The 14,607-nt window shown below is 37.2% G+C and overlaps 1 protein-coding gene across 1 annotated transcript in view; it reads right to left on the bottom strand.

Annotated features, from left to right (window-relative positions):
• Nucleotides 1-3,250: 3,250 nt before the first annotated feature.
• TJP1 (tight junction protein 1) overlaps nucleotides 3,251-14,607 on the bottom strand; it is a gene marked incomplete at its 5' end in the record, with an annotated part of 158,640 nt that continues 147,283 nt past the window's right edge. Inside the window, 5 exon segments of the mRNA XM_080626152.1 lie at nucleotides 3,251-3,678; nucleotides 6,949-7,092; nucleotides 8,788-9,005; nucleotides 9,273-9,714; nucleotides 10,509-10,684. Coding sequence (XP_080482278.1) covers nucleotides 3,584-3,678; nucleotides 6,949-7,092; nucleotides 8,788-9,005; nucleotides 9,273-9,714; nucleotides 10,509-10,684 — 1,075 coding nt within the window. The 3' untranslated portion in view covers nucleotides 3,251-3,583.

Here is a 14,607-nt window from a genome sequence, read left to right on the forward strand (position 1 = left end):
GGCTGTAACAACCCCACCAACACTGGGATCTGCACTTGCTTAGGTACCTAAAGCTCTCCACCTACAATGCCATCTGAGGCCAGCTATCTCAGGCTCTGCAGAGCCCAGCTCCAGAAGTGAAAACATCCAGCTGCTGATCCCACACCAAAGGTGTCAGGACAGAAAAGCTGGTGAGGCCTTAACCCTCCCAACAGCGTGGCCCCACCAACAGTTGCAATCTGTGCTTGTTTTGGCACATATTGCTCTCTAGACCTGTAATGCTCTCTCAAGCTCCGCAGAGCCCAGGTCCAAAAGTGAAAACATCCAGACACTGCTCCCACCAACCAAACCTTCCAAAGTTTATGCTGGGCCTCACCTGCTCTTGGCAAGCACTGGAAGAGCCCCACATTTTTACACCTGTAACGTTTGTGTACCTGTAGTTGAATATTCAGTTATTGCTTTGGAAAAAAAACCCAACAAACCAACAAAAAACAAACCAAAACAAAAACCCACACACAACCCAACAGAAAACCACCCAAAACAAAACAACCCCCCAAAAATCAACCCCCCCAACCCGAAACCACACACACAAAAAACCCACAACAAATAAAAATAATAATTTAAAAAAACAATCCAAAAGACAAAAAAAAACCCCAACAAACAAAACCAAAGCTATTTTAACCAAGAACTGAGGTCGGAGATGAACAGCAATCCTGTAGCCACTGATTCCACCACTGAAGTCGTTATAAAGTGTAAGACTTAAGATTTACATTATTAAATTTGCTGTAGTTTTTTACATTATTTTACATTATCAAATTTGCAGTGCTAATGCTGCAGTACTTCTCTGAGACCAACAGGAATAACTGGGAGAGGCTGGTTTTGAAATTCACAATAAATAGTGAATGGAGAACTAGACTAAACTGAAGTATTACATGTGAACTTACCTCCTGTAGAGCCTAACCTGCATAAAGAAGGTAAGGAAGGTAACCTCTTGCAGAGATAAAGACTTCAAAACCACTGCTATTTTAAAATGAGAAAATATGTTCTTTTAGCTCAGTTATTCTCCATGGCCATGGCTTAATTCAAAAGCATTGGGATTTAACAACAAGTAAAATATGCATGTGGTTTCAATTAGCCACTTAGATAAATGCTCCTACAGCAAAATGCAGACAGCAAAGGACAACTCCATTGACAAGCTGCTTTTAGCAGGAGAGGACTGCCACATTTTTTAACACAATCAACTTTGTCATTTCATTTATGAAAAGACAGCAGAGCAAAAGCTGTCCTTTTCTTCTTCATTTTGGTATGAAGACATGACCCTGACCTCTTCAAAAGAAGAGCAGAAAGATCATCTGGATCACTACAGTAAAAGCAACTCAGGACAGCTACACTTTACAGCATACTAGACTCGGGAGGCCCAGGACACAAATGACACCACTGTAAACAGTCCAGAAATTTTAGCATTAGAATTTTCTCCAAGATGCTTTGCATGCCATTTTGAGCCCTTTCTGCTGATACAAAAAAATACCACCAATATCTCATCACTAAGACAAACGAAAAACAGCATCCTGATACAAACAGGTTTTTTGCTAGTCAAATTTTCTGCGTGCTTTAGTAACAATAGTAGTGAATGCATCTTCTAGGGTGAGGTATGCCTTAGAAACTAACTGGTCAGTAGAAGTACAGAATGGACACATGAGGTTACATACTCTTTCCATAGTCTCATTTTAAAATAAATTCTAACTAGCCACTGAGTACTCCAAACAGCCCTGATAACAGCAGTCTGTAGGAATATCCTTAAAACTGTGTAACTAGACTATGTGTAAATCTACATGCTACAACACTACCCAAGTTATTTGGAAGAGTAGGTATAACAAGCACACTAGCACCAACAGAGTGATTCAAGGGACAAGCCTACCACTCCTACTTGTACCGTGTATTTCCCATGGATCCACACTCATCATTTCAGAAGCCCTGGTGTAGACAACTCCAACTCACTCCACAAAAGAGCTCTGCTTTGTGTACAAACATTAGGCAGACTCCAGCTGTCTCCTTACATAGGCAAAAATGAAAGTTGTCATTTTCACATAAATGCATTTCCAAAACAATAATGTACTACAATCTCCTTTATTTTAAAAACAGTTTTATTCTGTATATTTAGAAACGTGTAATTTTAATAACTGCAGAGAAAAAAAAAATCAGCCACACCTGAATAGCTAATAACTCATTAACAGAATGCAGTGGTATATTATCTAAACAGTAGTAGTGCCATTGTGCCGTAATAAATCGTCTATTAGTAAAAAAATACATTTCAGGGCACATAGTACAGCATCCTTATGACAAATTACAGTAGGGATACTTTTCAAGAATTTAATCAAAGTAGAGAATTCCGAGTTATATTCTTTAAATGCAGCACTTTAAAAGGTAACAACTTTGTGCATTTTTTTAAAAATGTCCTTGTTCATATATTGTAGAAATGCTGCTTTATTGCTGCAGATGTCAAAGTTCAAGGCTCAAAAGGTATGAGAATACAAAGATATCCTTAAGAAACTTTGTTTTTATATATATTTATATATATATAAAAAGGTAAAGCTTATAAAAGTTAATTTACAAACCAGGAACAAAAGTAGTATGCACGCATTATATACAAGCAGTCTAACACATCTATAAATTTTCAAATGCATAGCAGAAAACATACCATCATATTCTTCTGGTTCTCTTCTGGCTGATGAACACAAACAATACTCATTCTCTAAACCAAACTCACAAGTTGTTGTTCTGTGTTTTTTTCCCCCCGCCTCTTTTCCCCAGTCTCTAATGAGAGACCTCATGCTAGGTAAGCACAAAAGCCGTACAAACTCAATACGGAGAACTATGAGAGCTAAGACTATTAAAAACATGAGGGTAAGGCATCCCTGCTGGTTAATAGGTCTGAAATAACGTGGTTAAATTTACAAATCCACAGAGGCAACTGAACCATAGTCATCCCTCATGCTTTTCCCCCTCCCCCCTGTTCTCATGACAATGTTTCCATATACAGTAAGTAGATATGTTTACAGTAGCCTCTCAGCAGAGGAAAGGATCTGAACTGTGCTACCCCAAGTTGATTGCCATTTCATTGGACATGTACACCAGAAATTGTTTAAAAACTAGAGACCAAAATGTAGTCTTGTGAGTTACAAACACACAGCCATAAAAATGCAGGCCAAATTCTGTGTTTTCACCAGTGAGTATGAATCAAATTCAGGTCCTCTGAATATAGTTCTATTGGTTCTTTCAGATTTTAAACAATGAAACACTAGTAGTGCCCTTTAAAAAAAAAAATAAAGAAATAAAATACCCACGAAAGAACAACCAAACAAAGCATATAGAACCTGCAAAAAACCCACCTTGTTCCCACTGTACCCTTCTCCCTGCTTGTGGCATGTATTGTGACCATGGCTCAAAGAGTGTACTTGCTAAACCATTGTTAGTTAAAGCAAGACGCTTAAACACTAAGATCCATTATCACTTAGAGAACAGTTAATACTTGAAAGAGTGGTTCAGTTTATATATAAGGTCCATCTCAGTTTCACATTATTTACTCAATCAGCTAACTTAGTATTTAGAAGTGGTCAATTAGGACTGAGACACAGTTTGCTCCAACAAGATAGTTTGGATCCCCGGGAAGAGACTTGTTCTGCCAGGTTTTGGGCTCACCTGTGGGAGGAAAACACAATGCTGGTGTTTAGTATCTGCTGTCAAACAGTGTGCATCTTGAACAACCGAGCTTTTGGACAGGAGTGTCTAAGTTTTGAATCAACACTGGTCTGGGTTTTTTGTTTGTTTGCTTGGGGGCTGGTTTTTGTTGGTTTGTTTTTGTTTTGTTTTGTTTTTTAAACCCTGCAGTTTATATTATTATTGAAACAATAACCCTTTACACTTCTATGTAACATAAGAAAGATCAGTTATTCTAAACAGATGCTGTGGCACTTGGGAATTGTTAAATACAAGTCATTCTACAGCACCAAGGTAGTGCTTTCCATTTGAGAAGTGTTAACAGTGTATCGGGTATTCACTGGCCCTTTCCAAAAGTGCCAGGAAAAATAAGACATTTTAAAAGCTAATCTGGGTAGGATGCATTTGAAATTTCTTCAAACAGTTCCGAACACAGGTAAGTCAAATCAGAAGTTACGACACACTGGTAGTTTTCTATTATGAAAACTATTGTTGACAAGACTGTAGTTATTTTACAGCTACATCCAGTATACTCATTTAGAAGTTTGAATTACTGACATTCTAAAAAGAATTCTAGTTTTAACTGGTATGTACTTCATCTTTACAAGAGATCTTATCCACTCATGGTCAAAGGTTCTGCGTAACATTCTGTTACAAGGCAAAGTCATCAGCTGCCATATCACCAGACAAAGGTTATACTCCATCTGCACAGCCAACTGTTTTTCAAGTATCTAAACCTAAAACCACTACTAAATGCTGCCACTGCATACCAGGTATTATCATTGCACTATGGTAGAAAAGTGAAAATATGCACTGAGTTCTCTTAAGCCCTCCAGATAACTGACAGCTTGGCCGAAACAGATCTGCCTTGAGAAACGTGCAACAAGCTACAGAACCCAGTCACACAAACACGAGACCTCTCTATTAAGACTGATGTAAATTCCACAATTTTCTTGAAGAACTCATGAAAACATAATGAAGTACACAATGCACTGGTGTAGAGTGATGTCAACATCTGATGCGGGGACAAAGAATAGAAGTGGCCTTTGTACAGTTAGAGAGTGCAAACAGTTAGAAAGTGCAAACAGCTACTTGTTTCAGTCAAGAAGCTCAATAATGCTGGAGAAGTTTTCATTTTACAGATGTAGGAAAAGCCATCCAAAACTTCACATGAACAAATATATTTGGGAGAAAGGCAAAACAGGACTGTAGGACAACAAGGTCCTAGTCTTGCCCATGAAACAAATGGCAATCTTCCAATCCTTCCTCCTAAATACATAGTAAGGATTAGACTGTAGCCAGTGCATCCGCTACCTGTTGAGGAAGTTTTTACCATACTTACATAGAACTGCTTTGGAAAAAAAAAAAAAAAAAAAAGACAATCCTCCAGAATTTTTTACAGATACATTCTAATAAATGTGGCCATAAAAGGCAACTTTTTCCCAAGTCAGTTTTAATACCAGCATCATTCAAGCTTTTGAAGGGGTTTAACGTATCAGTATACAAAGCTTTAATGCAGCAGAAAGATGTTAGTAAGTGCAAATGAATGTCACTTTTAGGACAGAACATGGATACATCAAGAAAAGATGAGGCAGACAACTGAAGAGAGCAAAAACCCAGAATTCTATAAGCTGTTATTATAAAGCCACCTCAAAAATCAGAGTCCCATAAGCAACTAATTTAGAAAGAGAGAAAACAATTATTTATTTAAGACACAGTATGGTCTACTTACATATCATAAGACAGAATTGCCTAATTTTAAAGTTTGTCTCAAAAAAAGCAATGTTATGATATACATCCCATTTCAGATTAACAGAATGTGGTGTTATATTTACAGTACAGAAAGTGTTAGGGCTTAAATATACACGCTTTTGCTCTCACCCACACATGCGCGCACGCACACACACACACATCCCACTTTGTAAAGGGAGAAAAATGTCTCAGTAGCTTCAGTTATTGTTCAGATCATTTTAGTCCTCTCCCTTCACTTCAAGTAAGTTCATGAACAGGTGCTATTAGTTACAAAGGAAGGTCGTGTCACTTTTGTACACAGTTGTCATATCTTTTGGGACCCTATGATTTATAAGTTTGGGGTTTAACACTGCCATTGTATACTCACATTGTTAAATAGATGCATGCAACACGTGCATATAATAGCTTGTAAAAAACAACTGAAAATTATTGCCATTAATACTTCTAGGTTATTGAATCCCCATCAAGGGGACTGATGCTTTAATCTTTCAAAGCACCAGTGCTTTGGTGTTGACAGTGATAGATACATTAGTGACAGAAGATATGCATACATGGTGGCTTAAATGCTCTATACAGAATTACATCATTCAGTCATTACTTAGATCATACATACACAGTAATGGTTTGAAACTTCCACCATAGATTTTGAAAGTAGCTGAATAAAACCTTAAGACTTTTTCCCCAGATGTGCAAATATTCCTTTTTAAAATCTCTGTAACCACACAGCCATTTCATGAAATTGCTTGAAACGTTTCCAGAATTCTCAATTAGGCTCCTCACTGACAATTTCAGCCAACACATTCTCCCCTCATCCCAGAAAGCCAGAGTGAGGTAAAAATGAACAGGTAAATTAAATTGCAACCTAGTTGCAACTTTTACTATCAACCAGAAAATTCTGGGTAAAAGGCAGTAGAGGAGAAATAGGCAGAAGCAACCAAGAAAAGTCTTGTGGAAAATCCAGCTACATTAGAATGAATTGCAAATGCTTTTACGGAACACTATAGTTTTCTTAAATGACTGAACTGTTAGCATCAACTTGCACACGTGGAAACAGTTAACAAGCGTTAAATCGTGATTTATGAGCATGCAGATTGTTAAGATTTGCAGAGTCCTATATGGTTAATTAAGCAACAGACAAACAACAGTTATGTTACAAAGGCCAATCAGAGGTACATATAATTTCCTCTCAGTTTTAGTGCGACTATCATTTCAAGTGTGTTCAGCTGTAGCAGTCCTCAAGAAAGAAGACAGAATAGAAAAATACAATTATATTTAATAGACTAGAGATACTATTCTTTTTCTGCTATCATGGATTTAGCTATGAACTGGCACCATGAGTAAATGTAAGAAAGACATTTGTAATGGAAGTGAAATGGGAGAGTCTGACACAAATACAATGATTGAGTTCTTTGTATTACACAGCATCACCTTTAGCCAAATTAACTTAAATTATACGATAGCACCCAAAAGCCCCAAAAGGACAGAGGGAGGACAGCATACCCGACGAGGAGTCAGAGGATTTTAGAGCAAAAGACCAACCATCAGGGGTCATAGACGCACAGTGTGGCAGGCGCAGCTCCACTGGCTTCAGGAATTTTAGTCCATGAGGCCCACACATTACCAACGGGCTAAGAAGTGTTTCACCTGTATTTAAGAGAAAAAAAAAACCTATTAATAATTCTTCATGAAATAGGTTCAAAGTATTAGTAATTACATTGCACAGCTACTCAGCAATTTAGAGAAAAATATGAACCTTTTGACCTGTCAGTAAAGAACAGCACCTAGCTAGACTGTTGCTCATTGTCTCTTTGAGAGTATTCAACTGGCTTTTCAATGGAATGTATCATTATTTCTAAATTAAAAAGGATGAACAACTGCGATGATTAAATCACACTGGGTTTGGGCTTTTTCTGGCCACTAATTTCTAAGCATGTGCATCAAAACAAACAAATCCCCAAATCTGTAAGCAGTTTGTTCATATTTCTCTCTGTGGTACAGCTGCAGTGTTCTGCCAGTACGGATTTATGGCACACTAGGCTGAATAGAGCCTATGACCCTTATTCTAACAGTCAAAATATAAGGATGCAAATATATAGGTCTATTCTCAGTTTAAAACTCCAAACGTTAATGTAAGATTATTCAGTTAATGAATACCCTTATGTTCACTTTATAATGATTCAAAGTAACTGCAGATTGCAACTAATGCTTTAACTGCGAATTTATTAAATAAACCCATTTAGTTTCCTGAAAATCCAGAATCTGACAGGTGAGAAAAATGCATGTACACTGGACTAGTGGTATGAAAGACAGACTTACTATGAAAAAGTTGCTTAACTAAAGACACTGTTCAACCTTTATGAATAAGACTGTCAGGAAAATATTTATATAAAAGAGTACTTTTCAAAACCATGAAAAAAAAAAAAAAGCTAAGTATTTTCAAGTATTGAAGTAAATTCTAGATATTAAACTCAAATTAGTTCCTGCTTAGTGCTTTTGCTTCTAACTGGGAGATGAAATATTTCTAATAAGAACAAACCCCTGCACTGTGAGGGAGTCTGTTTTTTCAAAGATATATAAAATTAATTTAGAACCTTCTTTAGTGCACTAGCTAAGTTTTAAATCAGTACTTAAGTCTACAAATTCAATATTCTCCAGTTATATTTCAGGGCCTCCATCTTGCAACTTTCAATATTGAGCAATTATTGTTTCCCTTACACTTAGAATCATAGAATAGTTAGGGTTGAAAGGACCTTAAGATCATCTAGTTCCAACCCCCCTGCCATGGGCAGGGACACCCCACACTAAACCATGTCACCCAAGGCCTCATCCAACCTGGCCTTGAACACCGCCAGGGATGGAGCATTCACAGCCTCCCTGGGCAACCCATTCCAGTGCCTCACCACCCTAACAGTAAAGAACTTCGTCCTTATATCCAATCTAAACTTCCCCTGTTTAAGTTTGAACCTGTTACCCCTTGTCCTGTCACTACAGTCCCTGATGAACAGTCCATCTCCAGCATCCCTATAGCCCCCCCTTCAGTTACTGGAAGGCTGCTATGAGGTCTCCATGCAGCCTTCTCTTCTCCAGGCTGAACAGCCCCAACTTTCTCAGCCTGTCTTGCTTTCTCAGCCTGTCTTAATTAACTTCTTGCAAAATGTACACTGTATCTTCATACAGAAATGTTACATATTGAAGTGTATTACAGTATTTTTGTATTTAATTTTGCTGTTAGAAAAGAACTGTATTAAATAACATAATACTGTTTACTATTTTACTGTTTACTATTTAATTGTATTAAATAACATAATAATAATTAAATAATTAAGAGCCAGCTCTTACCTTTCTCTTTGTCCAAAGGTGGAAGTATACTGTTGTCTCTGCAGACTTTGAAATATATTTCTTGCTCTATTCCCTCTGGAATGGCTCCTTGTGGTATAATAATACTAACTCCAGTCTCTATAGAGCTCAATACACCACCATTGCTGTTAAATACACCTCTTGCCGTGGCTACAACAGTGTGTCCATCTTCTTCCTCCTCATCCTCAAGTGCTGAAGGGCTGAATGCAAGACAGAAAGCCTAGCAGTTTTATCAGTATTTTCTTCCTGAAAGTCAACGGCATACTTGCCTCTAGCATTTTAGAAGAGCACAGCCTAGAGGAGACTAGCACTGATTTTACAATTAAAATTACAGTGATAATCTTTCAACTATAATATCAACAGAAATTGGAAGCACAGAAAGTACAGAGGGAAATCTGCACTTCTCACAAGTTTCACAGATAAACTGCTATAGATGTGCTAGTGGAAAGAAAAAAGCAGCAGCTTACCTTACGGGAATGGCTTTAGGCACAGCATTAACGTTATTTGGTTGATATTTAGGCTTGTCGACCTGTACAGCAAAGGTATCCAATCCACTATCAAACTCAGGAGGCTGTGACGAGCTGTGTGCTTTCAAAACTGGTTGAGGAGAATTTGGAGATTTTGACAGCGACTCTGGTTTATGCTGAGCTTCATTTGGCAAGAGATTATGGTTGAATTTAGGACTTTCAAACTTGCGCTCAAAGGGTCTTGCAGCACTAGTGTAAGGTTTTGTTGTAAAGCGGTTGTAAGAAGGAGTGACTGTTTTCTGTATCTGCTCAGTTCCATTAATGGGGCCTTTGTCAGGGAAGCTTTTCTGAGGGTAAAACGTGGACTGCACAGTGTCCTCTCTAGAGGATCTGAAAACTGCTGGCTTATTCTGAGGTGGAGGAGGGTCAGACACAGAGTTAACTGCAATGCAAATAAAAATACCATAACTTGTCAGTGCCCATCAGGAATGTATGTATAGTCACATACACTATGTCATATGAATACATTTTAGTCAATTATTAATCTATTTTATATAATATATGTAGGTTCAGTTTAGTTCTCTTAGATCATTTATCCTCTTACTACATTTTGCATGTTCAGGCAAGTTATCTAAAGTTTCATGAAATAGGTAAATTGGATACAATGGTACGACCCTTCAGTAAAAAGGTTAGACTGATTTATACCATGACAAAAAAAAAACAACCCCAAACAAAAACAAAACTGAAAACAACAAAAAACCAACACACACCCCCCAAAGAAACAACCACCCACAAACAAACAAAAACCCAAAAACCAGTACTGCAATGCTATCATGCACTCACACAAACAGAAAATTCAGCTGGACTGGACAATCCTTACAATGTGAAAACAAACCCGATTTTTTCTTCTAGTTTCAGACACCTACAATTATTACCAGTGTACCATAGAGATTCTCTAAGCACTAGAAATTTTACTTTATCTTTGCTGAGACCTCTACATATGGAAAAGACAGTTACAGAAACTGTTTAACACCTGGAAGTTAGTTTCAGATAGGAGCACCAATTATTTCACAATTATTTCACTCAATCTCACTATAATAAAAGCTATTTTCACTAATAATTATTCCACATTTCAGTTAAAAACACCACAATTACTAATTCAGACGTGCTAAAGCAACCACATAAGCATCTGACAAGTGTTACCACATGAGACAAGTTAGCTTTCCAACTGCTCACCTTCAGAAAGTGCAGGCTTATGATGTGCTGGGAGAGACAGGACAGGACTATTAATAGACTGAGGCTGCGTATACTGGACTGCAGAAGCAGGAGGAGGAGTTGTAACTTGAGGGATTGGCTCATAGCGTTTTTCACCAACAGACCTTTCTGTTGATTCACTATCAGTCGTTTTCCCCCTGTTGAAATAAGAAAACAACCCACAGTTGACTGTTTAGTTTCATCAGGAGTCTCAGCTCCTGCATCCACTGTAATTTCTTTTTTCTTCTATGATCACCCGATTTCCATCTCTTCCTATAAATATTAAAATAGGATTTTCTTTATATCCTGTCTCAAGTATAAAAACATCTACTGATAAGCACAAGAGATTAAGACAACACTGAATCTTTAGAAGAAGATTAGTAACACAAACCATGGCAAACAAAAGACAGATGACATTTCAGGTGTATTTGCATAATTTCTTAAAAGATCTTAATTTTTCAGTTTCCTCTGGGGTAATTTAAACAAAAACGTGTTCTCTAATTCAGCAGATCTTCAAGACAAAAATGTAAAGCCACTTTTTTTTTTTTTTTTGAGGGTTGGGAGGGGGGTAGATTTTTATGAAAAGCGTAATTAGCCAATAAGACAATGCATTCAAGTTCAACTTTCCTAAATACACCTAGCATTTGAACAATGCCATCGTAATTAGAGATGTAATCAGCTTAAGCTTCACTAGCTTTATGTGCATATAGTAGATAATAATTAAATGTAATTTTCAAAACAATTCTTCTTATACTAGAAATATTTGTCCAGACTTTTTTTTCAGCCAGGAAATTATAAATGTTGAAATACCTTTAACTTTGGACACAGATTGCACTTTCAAAATTTGCATGTTTAAAGTTTTAAGTGCACATAATGCCTGTGATGAAAAGTAACAGTGAAGAGGACACCTGAAAACATCCTCACATCAACAACAGTCTTACCACTTGATGTTCCTTTTCAAGTAGTCATAGCTAGTGTAAGAGCCAAGAAATCTAGGTGATGGCAAAGCAAACAGCAATAGAAGAATGAAAGAAAATAGTCATTCTATTTTGAGCATATTATTTCTCCATACTTCTTACGCTAGTCCTAGTGGCTTTCATATGACAAGGTCATTGAAACAAAGTCACACTACTTTTAACGGTGATGTTTCTGATATCTTTACCATATACATACATACAATGAACACCTACTGAATTTGAGATTTTGTCAGTGAATTAGGAAACAGTCAAGATCTCAAATGAACAGATATTGAAAAAGAACAAACAAGATTACACTAAGCCATTTGTTACAATCTGTATCAAAATTATTCAATATATTGAAAAATTAAGCAAAATCTAAGACCCATATTCTAACAATCTCTCATGGTCCAATCTGCTTTGATTTTATCAGTCTTAACACAGAATGATTATAGTTTTGTACAGCAGATCATGTACTGTGAGTACATTTACAGCAAATGTTTCTGAAGCATTATGAGTTCATCCAATAGCAGAGCCTACAACATAGAAATGTTTCTGTGTTCAGCAATTCCTAGAAGAACATCTTAGAAGAACTGTTTACGAATACTAGAAGAGACACAAAACTGTAAGTATACTGATTGCTTTCCCCTGGTTTTTAACAGTTATCTTGCTCACATGTTACAGTTCAGAGGAGTATGTTACGCAATGAAGAAAAGGGATGATCAATTTTTGAAAGTCTGCTTGATGACCATATGAATGTCATGCTCAGTGAGCTAAACAGCATCCGTATGAACAGCTCTACAATCAGTGTTACCAAAAAAAAGATCATTTTAGATCTGCTGTTTAAGCTTCTGTTCCCACTGGTTTATATAAAGCCATTCACCCAACAACAGAAGATATTATTGTATGCTTACTCACTAGTGCCTTTATTCCAGGCAGGCTGTAGCTGCCTTCTCAGAAAACTGCCCACCTGAATTCACTACTTTGAGGAGAATATTAAACAGGGGAGCACAGCACTGCAGAAGGCCACAGAAAAAAACCCCAAACCAACACACTCCACACCTCATCAGGATTGTCTGCCAGCTTTCTGAGGAATATGGAAGTAGTTCATTTTAATGGAGGGAGCAGAAGACAGATGTGACAACACACCAGCACCAAGTTGTGCTTAATATGAAGCACATTCTTCTCTTGCAAACTCCTACCTAAGGGTCAGCCACATTGTCCAGAATCTGTATGCAATGAAAGTAGCCCACAACAAAATGATTGCTTACAACTTCTAAGTGTGTAAGTGAAGTTCCTATAATTATTGACGTGCTGTTTTCTAAGCTGTTTCCCACTTCACTTTCTTTTTCATTTAAAAAACGCATTACTTGACTTTGAAATGAAGCTGAAAGGAACCACTGAGCAGCAGGTTATAGCTTCAGTGCACAGCAGAACACTTATCAAACTGCACTGCTGACCTTCAATTCCCATTCAAAAACTCTAGCTCTGTGACAGGCATTTAAAGAGTTCAGCTACAGCAGTTTAAAAGGTTAATATAGGACACTGTTCCTTCCTGCCTCCTCAGATGGGGCCGTAACTGATTATGTGAGTACTCTTAACCCTACTCAATACAAAACTTAGATAAGCTACCTCATTTTGCAGCATGTCAAGCTCCTGCATTTATCTACATCGAACCAAGCAGGGACAAATCCACTACTTTCAACCACACGGATAGTAGCCTCATAAATTGCTCAAACTACATCCACTGAAACAGCCATTTACAAGTTCTACTATATTCTCACATCAAGACAAACTATCCCTTATTCCACAGTTACTGACAACTCTAGCATGCAGATATGGCAATGCCCATACAAAGCAGCTTTACTAATGCATAATTTCCTAAATTATGCTAATAAAACCTTAACAAAGTAAGAGTAAAAGAAATTTGTACATATGTAATGGGAAAAATACATACTTTCACACTACTTAGTGAGAAAGGACTTTGTGTAATTTAATGTTTAACATTAATTTGTAAAACTGAAAAAGCTGTAGCTATTTGCTCATGAATAAATAAAATTGGTCCTCTGTACCCAGAATACATTACACAGATTATGCAGGAACTAGCAACTGCATCATCAACAGTTCCTGTATCACCCAAATTTAGTCCTATTTATTTTTAGAAGAGTTTATTCCCAGAACAGCCATTACCATATAAATTGACTGGAAAAATAAATGAATAACAAACAAGTAACAGGGTATAAACTGGAAGCTGGCAAAAGGAGAGTACTAAATATGAATGCTTTCTCAATACAGCAATTGTTCTGTGTTTCCACACATGGACACTGCAGTATGCTTCTAGAGACAGTACTGTCCAATTGAATAGTGTTCTTGTTTATCTCTTCCCACTTTCTTCCATTAATATTTTATTCTTTGTCTATTTGTACTGGATAAATTTTGTTTCCCATGTCTGTCCCTTCCTCCTAAGGGTTACATTCTTTCATAAAGAAAAAACACAATACATTTCTGTCCCCTGACATTTGAAACTATCAGCCTTAAAACCAGTATTAATCTCATTCGTCTGTGGCAGTAAGACATCACCTTCCCATAAATACAACCCCTGAAGTTATACACTAAATCACAAAGAAAACGAAAGAAGAACTGAGCAGCCAAAGCATGGACGTGTCATGGCAGACAGAAGTAGCAGGTAGAACCATAGAACAACGTCCCTCAACTATTAGCTGTTCTGCAGCAAAAATCAGTAGCTGTGTGCATCTCTCACGTTTTTCACTGTGTCACAACACTACAGAGGGTAACAGAAGTGCATCAAAAGCTTACAACACTACATCTGAAGAATTTTACAGTCTTCACAATTACTTGATAAAAGCTTATAATATAGCTCCCAAAGCATTACTTGCATTTACAATGACAACACAATCCATGCCTACAGAACAAAACAAACAATCTATGGGTAACACTGTTTTTTGTACATGGAAACATAATTCTGAAAGCTACCACAATGCACCCAGGCCTGCTAAGACCTTTTTTAGGTGTCTTTCTATAATGCCCAGAGAGTAGGAAATACATGCTCCCATCTTTCCATCAGAAGACACCGGACAAGTGAAGAGGAAAGATAAAAAACATCC

Source organism: Psittacula echo (assembly GCF_963264785.1).
Source record: "Psittacula echo genome assembly, chromosome: 10".
NCBI lineage: Eukaryota > Metazoa > Chordata > Aves > Psittaciformes > Psittacidae > Psittacula > Psittacula echo.